We start from the raw sequence: 11,052 nt of genomic DNA, 5'->3' as shown, positions 1-11,052 counted from the left end.
TGTATCCTTACTATTGATATTGATTTATATTGATATTGTTTCCTGATTGCTTATTTGTTCCCTGTGACTATCATTAAGTGTTGTACCTTATGATTCTTGATGAACATATCTTTTATGTACACTGAGAGCATATGCACCGAGACAAATTCCTTCTGTGTCCAATCACACTTGGCCAATAAAAAAATTCTATTCTATTCTATGCTAAGCCTAAGCTGCCTGATATGTTTATTTGAACTGCATTCATTTATTCTTAATGTGCGCATAAATGTTATGCAAAATATTGTTTTCTTTTGGGCTTGGAAAATTCCTCATGAATGACTACGCAGAAGTGGCCTCCCTCAGCACCAAGTCCTAAGGACCATTGAGGGGCAAATGACCTGGGTTTTGTGATTTGTTAACTAACAGAGTTACTTTGTATTTTAATTTGATTTATTTTCTCTCTTTTCGAATGATGTTCAGATTTATTGGCTTTTAACAGTCCTAAACCGATAAACAAGCTGGAGACTAGCTCCACATAAGAAAAAAGTGTGTTAGTACAAATTGGGGTCTGGTTCATCTCTTTTGTGAACCCCTTTTTCCTTACAATTATACCCCTTCTGACGTCAGACTTCATTTTAATGAACATGTATGATATTATGGGATGCATATGTAACATGTTTGACTACATGTAACTGATTGCCTATGCCAGGGGTCAGCAACCTTAAACATTCAAAGAGCCATTTGGATCCATTTCCCACAGAAAAGAAAACACCAGGAGCCACAAAACCTTTTTTACATCTAAAATGAAGATAACTCTGCACATATCATTTTTTACCTTTATGCTATGTATAAAAAAACTATATAGTGTGTTGCATTTATGAAATCAATGAACTGCTGCAGAGAAAACATTTTTTTTATTTCTGCAAGCAACAAAAACATTTTGAACTCTGAAAAAAAAGATGGGTTGAAAACCTCAATAAATCATGTGCCAGCAGGTGTCTCACATTGGCAGTTGTGATGCATGTTTTTGAGCGACAGGGAGCCGCAGCAGAGGGATGAAAGAGCCACACACGGCTCCAGAGCTGCAGGTTGCAGACCCCTGGCCTATGCAACGGGGAGGTTACTTTTACCCTGTCCAACTTTCCTCTTGCATTTTCTTTGTTGTGTTAACTATAAAAAAGAGAGAAAATGGGCTCAGGGTTCTCTGTTCCTTTTTCATAGAGAGATCCCATTTTATCAGGGTACCCTAATATAAACAGCTTTTAAATATTCTTCTGACTCAGTTGCTTATTGGGAAGGTAAACTGAGGCAGATTTAGGGCCAGATTTGGCTTTCACCATTTAAAAGGAGACCCCATTGAATTCAGTAGGAACTTACTCCTAGGGAGGATTGCAGTCCTGAGTGTGTGTATGTGCATTCATGAAAACTTTGACTGGGTGCCATGATGACATGGTTATCTTTGATGAGAAGGAGCACCATTTCACCTCTTCCTTTTCAGCTTTGGCAGGGCAATTATAATAGTGTAACACAGTGGTTCTCTCAACCTTTTCTTCATCCTGGACCCCCTTTTAAATACATTTTGTGGTCACGGACCATCAAGACTTAGTTCAAGATTTAAATCGTAAGATTTCTTTAAGCCTTCGTGGACACCCCTGTGACATGGTAGCTGCCCAGGGGTCTTCAGACCACAGGTTGAGAACCAGTGTTGTAAAATTTGCTTTGATGTGACGTCTTCGATGATAGCCTACTGGCTACATCTAGTTAATACAGGTAATGAAGTCAGAGCAGGGCTCCTAGGACACTCATTATCTGCACTAACGTTAAAGCTGGAACTCACTTGCTCATCTTCTATTTTAACATAAGCCCCGCTCCCTGTGCCGTTTACCTACCTGCTGGGCTCTAACATGAGTTTGGTGGTATTGTGTGTTCAATAATAGCCCAACTGACAGGTCACAGAAGAGTGGCTGCATTGAATAGGAATATTAATAGAACTCACTCTCATTTTACTCTGTACCGCTTGATATATCTGTCACCTCTCAAGTGAACCTGAATGACAAGTTTCAGGCATGCTGACTGTAACATTTGGAAAGTGCCTCCCCCTTTTCCCCATTAGTTAAGCAATTTTGTAGGTGACTAAACCCGCCATTCTAATCCATCTTAACTCATCCAACCCTATGTTAAGGATTGGTGGTTGTTACTCTCCTTGTAGGAAAACTGGGTAGGAGGAGAAACCAAGCCAGGGTAATCCACCACTCCCTTTCCTTAACTTGGCTGATAATAAGTACGTAAAATCAGTTGCCATTTTCATTGTTGTGGCAGAGCTGGAACTGACAATGGGGACAATGTAATTTATGCCAGCACATTTTTCTGTCACTCAAGAACCCATGGATAGTACTTAAATTTGGCTGTAAGAAAAAAATTCTCAGCCATTGTGGTTGCAAGCCATGTTTATGCCTTAATAACTGCATTAGTCAATGATTGTTTATTTGATAAGCAATGGTTGAGTGTGAATCCTGTTAGCGTTTGATATCTGACCTCATTTGGGTTAAAAATGAGCATTTTAGGAAGTCAGTAGAAATTCAGAGGAGTTTTTATAAGTTATGTTTTGCTAATATGGGTAGTTAATATGCTAATATGAGTAGAATAGTTTGGAGGGCCTCTCTCATTCAGGATAGTATATTTGCTTATGCAGTGAGGTGTGTTAAAGAGAGAGTTATTCCTAAACAGACGTTATTTGTATGGTCTTAAGCATAACATCATTCATTCTTCAGTCTCTATATTTTTCATTAATATGTTCTTATCTCAGGGATGCTCTGCTCCTGCTGTTGTTTAATATATTGCCAACCTTTTTGGGGCCTTTTGATGAGTATGCATATTTGACTGCATATTAGCAAAGGGTATGTCACACAACTACACTGTGTTCTGGGGAAAATGCAATTCTGATGCAGTTCAGAGAAAAGTTTTTTAAATGGAACCATTACATTCATTATATGAAAGATAGCTGGTGGTTGGATCTGCAAAATCTGAGGTCAACCTGATTAGTTGCCCTGAAAGGTGAAAGCTCAATAATTTTGTTAAACCAACATTGTCTCAGTTTTAATGCAATCTCTCGGTGGCCTTGATCACTAGTCTGTTCTTTCTCTGGGAGATGCAATGTTTGCTAAGCCACTGACATTCTCTCTCCACAGTTGAAAAGACAAACAAGCAGGAACTTTAGCCACCAGACACAGTAAGGGACCCTGAAGTTTTGGTCAGTAAAATGCCTTCATTAAGCCTAACTGTTGCCACAAGACTTCCCTTTGCCTCCTAATAGCATTAGCCTTATATACTGCTTCACAGAGCTTTACAGCCCTTTCCAAGTGGTTTACAGAGTCAGCATATTGCCCCACAACTATCTGGGTTCTCATTTTACCGACCTTAAAAGGATGGAAGCTGAGTCAACCTTGAGCCGGTCAGGATCAAACTCCTGGCAGTCGGCAGAGTTGGCCTGCAATACTGCATTCTAACCATTGCGCCATCACGGTTCTCGAAAAGTTGCACGATGTAGAACATTCTCCTCTTGATTTGATCCCCTCCTCTGATTTATATCAGTTAAGATTCCACAGTTTTAATTCAAACTGGCATTTGTCCGTCATATGTACCTAAAGACCTGCTGCTATTTAGACCAGAAATCCCAAATCTTTTTTTTTCCTTTTTGCTCATGGCTGCCTCCTCAGCTTCATGTACCTCTATGACCTCCTCACAGTTGCTTTTAGCTGGAAGTATTTTATCATTTGCACTATTTATTAATTTAAACAGTATCATCTAAGACTCTGTCACCATAGAAATGTGGCATGAGAAATATATGGGCATGTTGAGAACCAACAATGTGGACTGTTTGTGCTTCCTATGTAGGATTATGAATTCCTGGGATCAGGAATCTAGAAAGGACTATTCTCATTGTTGCCCTTAGCTTGATTTAGTTTTGAGAAGAAACTGGAAAAATGGATTTTTTAAATATATTGAGAATCTAGGGCAGGTAGCATGTATATTTCATAAAGAATGTCAGCATTCTAAGACTTTTCTAGAGTTGGTGCATTGAGAAATGTGATTTCCCCCCACCCCCTTGCTTATGAAGTGATTTACTGCAATCCCGCAGGAATGAGAAATCATAGTGAGAATTTGTCCAGACAGGGAAAAAAAAAAGTTTTATTTCAGGTCATCTTCACGCAAGGTCTTTGCATCACTCCCAAATGGTTGTCACATCTCTTTGACTCTATGCTATTGCTTCTGTCAACTGCATTAATCTCCTATAGCAACTGAAGTTACTATATTCCTGTTGTGAAAAGTTGACATTCTGTAGAGCTGTGAGAAAGCTCATTGATGCAAAAGCCCACTTCCCAGTTCCTGAACTCAAACTTCAACCTCTTCCTTCCAACCCAAACCCAATATGCTTTTATTCACAGTTTTTATTAACAATTTATTATTAAAATAGTTAGCTTCCTAGGCACTGTTCTGTGGAATACTACGTTTTGTGAGAGCCTGATGGGAGTTCTATGAGAGACTAAAGGGGAAAAGATCATTCAAACAAAGCAAATGTTTTATCTCTAGAACTTTGGCTCTTGATCAGGGATTTTGGGATACATAGACAGACAAAAATAGGTCTAACTAAGCTCAAAATTTCAAACAACTTTGGGGAAATTGAATAAATAGTTGTTTTGTCATTTTAGATCATTAAAAAAAACAATTCTTGTTATTTTTCTTGTAATTGTAAGCTCCTTAGTCATGTATATAAGATAGACTGCCTGTAAATTTACTAAAATTTCCTCATCTGTTCAGTACCAAAGCTTATGACCATAAAGGAGAACAGACTGCTAGGACAGTTTCCATTATTCAATTCAATTCAATTTTATTTACTGATTAGCCCATTGGGCCATATCAAGTGCGGTTTCCATTATATACTACATGTCTGGACATTTAGGTAAGACCCTATATGTGGGGGCGTGATATGCTATTTTCAGTGGTAGAACAAGGCATACCCAAAATATTCTTAATTTGGCGCATTTAGTTTGGCATGGAATAGGTTTACCTTAGTTTTGTACCATTCTTACAATCAAATAATTTTGAAAACATTATCATTTGTTTCCACGATAATGTTAACATTTGTGTTATGGTGGCACCATGCAAGCCCTCTCTTTTATATTTGTGTTGCAAAGCACATTTCAGCAGTTTCCCCCTTGCACTCTGGATAGCTATATCTAAAAATGAGTTTGAATCAAATAGTTGTAAAGCTCTTGTTAAAAAAAAAATGACTTACATTTATGTAAGTTGTGTTTTTTGAGCTGCTGCATTGGATCTTATACTTCAAGGATCAAGAGCTGCTTGTGGGCATGGCTGTAATTCAGTGGTAGAGAACATACTGAGGATACAAATAATTCCAGAAGCTACAAGCAGAGGGAAGCTACAAGAGCAGAGTCTGAAGAAAACCTCTGAATCTAATTCACTCTCTGGTTACAGCTTGGCATGATTACAGGTCCTGCAGGTATATTGCACAAATCCACAGTACAATGGCAGTGCTTGTGTGTGGGAGGAAAGCGTGTGTTTCAGAAACCTTCTAGCACAGATAAGATCTGATTCTTTGAAGTAATCAGGGCAGCTCAGCTTTGCAACTGCTTAGAATTTAGGCTACAGGTACATCTACATATCTAATTTTGATTCAAGGAAGCCTGGCTAATCATTCTTGAAGAACGCTACACCACCTGATACCACCTTCCATCCCCAACCCATAGCACAAAACCGAACCAAAATTGATGCGGTGCACCATATTTTCCCCCAACTAACCCCTCGCTATTTGCATAACTTGTGGTACTTTAGCACTAAATGAGCTGATCATGCAGTAGAGAGTGGAATCTTCCCAGCTTCTGTTGGCTGCTTTCTGTCTGTACTGTCCGGCCAAGCATACTGTCAGGTCCATGCCTTAATTGTGCACGCAGCTTGCAAAAATCCCTTTCCACTAGATACAATAAACTGGAGGTGGTGAGAGTAGCAGGGATGATGGAGGGGGTGGGGGAGATTTGATGTGACTACCTTTACTTCTGTTACCTGTCCAAGACATTTATCTATACTCATTTGAGTTGCATGCTATAGAAATATAAATGCAAAATTAGGACCACATCTGAATCAGAACACCTACCATTTTCAATTTATATTTGACAAAGAGATGCACCCAAAACAACTCCTGTGGCTTTAAGCAAGGTCATCAAGAAAGAATTAGGTCTACTCAACTCACCAGTATTTATGAAATGTGGCATCAACTTGTCTGTATGGTGCCAAAGGTAAAAAGATAAAGGAGTCCCTGTGGATTTTAGTCCGCTAGTCGTTGCCAACTATGGGGGATGGTGCTAATCCCCATTTCAAGGCCATTGAGCCAGCACTGACTGAAGATATTTCCATGGTCATGTGGCCAGCAGGATGTCACAGAGTACTGTTACCATCTTACCGAAGTGGTACCTATTTATCTATTCGCATTTGCATGATTTTGAACTGCTAGGTTGGCAGGAACAGGGGGGAAGACGGGAACTCACCCCATCATGTGGCACTTGGGTCTCAAACCTGGGCTACTGACTCTACCCATGCCACGAGAGATTCCTACTAAATATCCTGCTGGTCAGTCCCTACCCATCTTCTGTATCCTAGGTGTGTAGGGCTGACTTGATAGACTGTGTCCTTTTGCTGTCCAAAGGATTCAGTGCCTTGCCTGTCAACCTTTAGCCATTTGCATATGTAGTGATTGACAGACAGGGTGCTGAAGAGCAAAGCTTATGAGGAAGTTTGCAAAAGCTCATGATGCTCCAAGCAATTGTCAACTAAAAAAATGTACATTATCAAATAACTAATACAGAGTTGCTGTATTAGTGAGATGAGTGGCATAGAAATTCAATCACTCAAGTAATTGATAAACAAAAAACTAAATAGATTCTGATCAGCTGTACTACTTAGCTGTGCTGTGTAATAACTTCTGACTGGATTCCCCCAGAGATATTTTTGGAGCATGAATTGTTTCTTTCTACATGGATGCCCCTAGAAACTCCTACTATCTCTCCCTCCACCCAATTTTCTAAAATTACTGCATTGCAATAGCAAGAACGTTAGAACAATACATCAACTTTTCCAAGAACCGTATATAGATGCTGCTGCATTTATTCTTTAATTCATTTCAATTGAATTCTCATGGAAAGAAAAATACATTTCTTGGTTCAAGTTTTTTTTCAAGTAGGGTGGAAAAGGCCATGCGCTTCTCACAGATTCCCAGAGTTAGAGGACGAGGAAGAAAAAGCTTCTCTATAAAAGTGTTAATGTATCATCTAAGTAAGGCACTTGTATTTTTTTTAATAAGCCCATTAACAAGGAACAGTATGAGCAATATGTAAAGTAGGAGGTAGCAAATGCAGAACAAATGAAGAAAAATGAGAACGTTACATTTCCTTTAGAATGGTTTTGAATGGTGCGCATTTGATTTTTAAACAGTACCATCAGTACATTTCAAAAGAAAGCAAGAGATTGGGATGGGCAGTTGTAGAAAATATTTCCAGGGTTTCCTGTCTTGGGGAAACAAAATGGAAAAGAAATGGTAAGAAACTGGTAAGAGAAAAATTAGCTGGCAATTGACAGGGCAATTCTAATTCGTAGATGGTTTTAGGATTAGATTTTTCTGGTGATCAGCGGATTCCAGAAATTCGTTAATGGAGTGATTTGGGCATTTGGTATAAGATATACCAGCAGGGTAACTAATATAGGAGACAAGAATAGATAGGGCAAGGGAAAAGCCACAAGGGAAAAACACAATCCAATCTTCTGCAGCTATGGCTATGTCCACAATATTAGCATCATTAGATTTTTCATTGAGTCTAATGGGCTTTTTCATTTTCTCAGCCGTGCCAACTCTGACATAAACTCAGATTAGGCTGTCTCACAATTCAGCTATCTCCAACCATTTTAGCTGCTTCAAACTGAGTGATCTTACTTTGTTGCTAACTTAAAAGTTCTACATGCAAGAAGAGTTTGCCATTTGTAAGGGCTCTTGAAGATATATTCAGGAAGTATGCACAAAAGCATACTTAAAAGTGACAGAGATGAAAGATTTGAAACAAGAAAGAAGTAAACTTTAAGATAATCACAGCCCTAATACCTTCACTGAATATGATTATTTGTCTTTGAATGTAGAGCAGTCTTTCCCAAGCTGGCATCCTTTTGATCGGTTAGGACTGTGAGCTTCCAGAAGACCGAGGGGCAGTGTTGGCAATTTTGTAGCCAAAATATCTCAAAGGCATCAGCTCAGGAAAGAAAGACTAAGGCAATTAAAAAATAGTTTCTCTTTTCAGTTAATGCTTCATGATTATGGGGAAGAACCATTTAAAATAATTTATAAGTTGATGCAGAAAAGCTAAAGCACCATCTCTGGTATTTCTACCAAACTTAGGAACTCTTGTTCATTATCTGTAAACTATAAATCAGAGCTGACTTTTACAACCTAGAATTCGTAAACCAAAATTACTACCAGCCACATCGGCTGGGATTTTTGGAATTACTACCTCACAATGGAAGGGCATCGTGTGGAAGGCTGATTTAGAGCTATTATGTAGTCTTTTTTTTTTTACACAGAATGCTAGAAACCTGAATTCCAAGCTTACTTCTCAAGAACATTAGTGACTGTAAACAATTGATTTGATTCAGTCCCCAGCTTGCAATTGAAGATGACTTAGCTCAGCAAAGCTCAGTAAATATTTCATGTTGAGCTTTTGCTCATCTGTTTCATTCCTTAGGAAATATTAATAAATATCAAAGCAGCTCTGGATTATCATTGATCCTGACGGATGAAAACAACCCCACATGTCTCACCAGATTGGGCTCAACCACAAATGCGTGCTCGCCCTTGGTACGCAGTAATGAATAAAGAGCAATATCTTTGGCAAAACCTAGGCGACACTGAATGTCTTTCATGTAACCCAATACACGGTGTGCTGAAGGAGCAGAGAACACCATGGCCGGAGTGCAGCATTCAGTCACAGGCACAATGTTGTAGAAGGATGGCGCCAGGCGTCGAAGCTCCAAGAGATAGTGGCGCCCAACCAGCTCTACTAGCAGCATGCTGTACAGGGCAAAAAACAACACGATGGACCAACTAAGGCTGGAGCGGTTGGATACCCATGAGTAGACAAAGCCCAAGAAGGATCCAGAAAACATACCTAATCCGAGCCATTCGAGGAGCCTCATGGGTTCTGGATTGATGTAATGTTGAAGTCTCTCTGGATGGTACAGTTTGATATAGAGAGCATCTCGGAGGTGGGGCTTTGAGAATCGTGTCTGTAACAAGTGATGGAGGACTGGAAAGAACTCTTCTTCTGGGAGGGTATCATCTTCCACCAACAGGACATATTCTGGTCTATACAGCTGAAGTGATTTCTCAAGGCAATAGGTGTAATCTTGCTTCTCCTTCTCAAAACGGTTTGGAAAGAGATCCACATTTTCCTGACCACTGTAGTGGTTCACCCCAGGAAAGAAAGTAGCCAGCAGCTTAGCATCCTGGTGGCTGCTGGGATCTGTTTCCACATTACAGAGTAAGAGCTGATGGTGCTGGCAAGAAGGGCCACATTCCTGGAGCAGACGGTGGAAGCGGGCTGCTACTTGAAGGACATAGTGGAGTTCCGGGCTCCTTTGAACAGTAATGATGGTAATCAGCAACCATGGCTGCAAGGCCTCTTTGGTCAACTTCTCTGATGTATTCCGCAGTCGCTCAAAGTAACGGAGAGCACTCAAACCCTCCTCTTGGTTCTGCTTTAAAAAATGTTGGGTCATTGATTTCAGGTACCAACCACGAATGTAGAAATAAGAATGCAGGAGGTCTCGGCAAGTGAAGGGAGCGATCACACCAAATGTCACAACACTCAAGACAAGGAATTGCAGGAATGGGCTGGAGCAACGGCATAGCCGGCCCCAAGGCAGTAATCTGTGTGAGAACATGGATGCCACATCTGCAGTTCGAGAGTCCTTTGGTTTTTTCCTGCGTGCCATTTGGTCAGCCTCTTGCTTCATGCGGCAGACTGTTCAGGGGGCCTTCTAGTAAGGTCATGATTAGATCCAATTCTGTAAAAAGTAAAGAAAAAATATATATATATGGAGATTTCATGCCTGGTGAAAAAGTAGTTGTACTGAAAGCTTTCATTTAAACAATATTTTGCCTGATTGCTACTCCCTCTTAGAAATTCATTTTAAACAATGATGACCGGTTCATCATATCGAGTTGATCTGTTGCAGATTTAATAGGCACATTCACATGCCATTAAACTGAAATCAAGGTCCATACTATTCCTCTTTCTCCTTTTAATTTGGCTTTAGAACCTCTTGCATTAAGTAGAAATACTAAAATACTTAATGGAATTGCACTAAGAGACTGCTGTGCACAAGGCCCTGCTATAAGCAGAGGATATATTTCACTCATTGAGAATTTCTATTCCTAAACTCACTTCATGAGTTTGGTTTTCCTATCTGATTACTCTGTTAATTGGATAAATTATATTAGATGCTACTGGGCACAACAGTAATTTTGTCACATACATGGAATGGAATTTTTACATTGCATTTGACTTCTTTATGTAAGTATTTTCAAGAAATTTTCTCAACTAGCAAATATAAAACAAATCCATTGTTTTCATGCAAAGAAATTCCAGATATTTGTTCTCAAATTCCTTTTGAGTATTTGGGATGGGCTAAATGTGATTAACATGAATTAATTCTTAAGGTGCTTGACTCTTTGAGAGGCCTTTCTATGCTTCTTTCTTACATTATTTTTTTACAGGACATTGAATAAATTACTTTAACAAGGTCATTCTGTGAGATTCTCATTGTATAAATTATAATTACCTCTTAGGAATTTAACTTCCCCAATTTTATAGCTAGACATTTATTCTAGATTTGTCACCATTTAGTGTTAGGAACTTTAGTACCATGCTCCTTTTTAACTCATTGCGAGATTTATTATTAGACCCAATTTAAATCCCGTCAAGTATGAGAATATCTTTCTTTGTATTGGGTTCA

The 11,052-nt window shown here is 39.2% G+C and overlaps 1 protein-coding gene across 1 annotated transcript; it reads right to left on the bottom strand.

Moving 5' to 3' along the window:
* Positions 1-8,796: 8,796 nt before the first annotated feature.
* On the bottom strand, positions 8,797-10,050 carry PGAP4 (post-GPI attachment to proteins GalNAc transferase 4). Its single transcript, XM_070935490.1, has one exon. It carries the CDS (start codon positions 10,048-10,050, stop codon positions 8,797-8,799), a length of 1,254 nt encoding a protein of 417 aa, XP_070791591.1.
* Between the last annotated feature and the right edge of the window lie 1,002 nt (positions 10,051-11,052).

Source organism: Pituophis catenifer, unplaced genomic scaffold, assembly GCF_029215685.1.
Source record: "Pituophis catenifer annectens isolate HBS135680 unplaced genomic scaffold, rPitCat1.0.hap2 SCAF_2, whole genome shotgun sequence".
NCBI lineage: Eukaryota > Metazoa > Chordata > Lepidosauria > Squamata > Colubridae > Pituophis > Pituophis catenifer.
This window is presented reverse-complemented; position numbering and strand designations above follow the sequence as displayed.

Excerpts from the sequence above, each read along its gene's own strand:
- PGAP4 (XM_070935490.1), bottom strand. The coding sequence starts at position 10,050 with ATGAAGCAAGAGGCTGACCAAATGGCACGCAGGAAAAAACCAAAGGAC.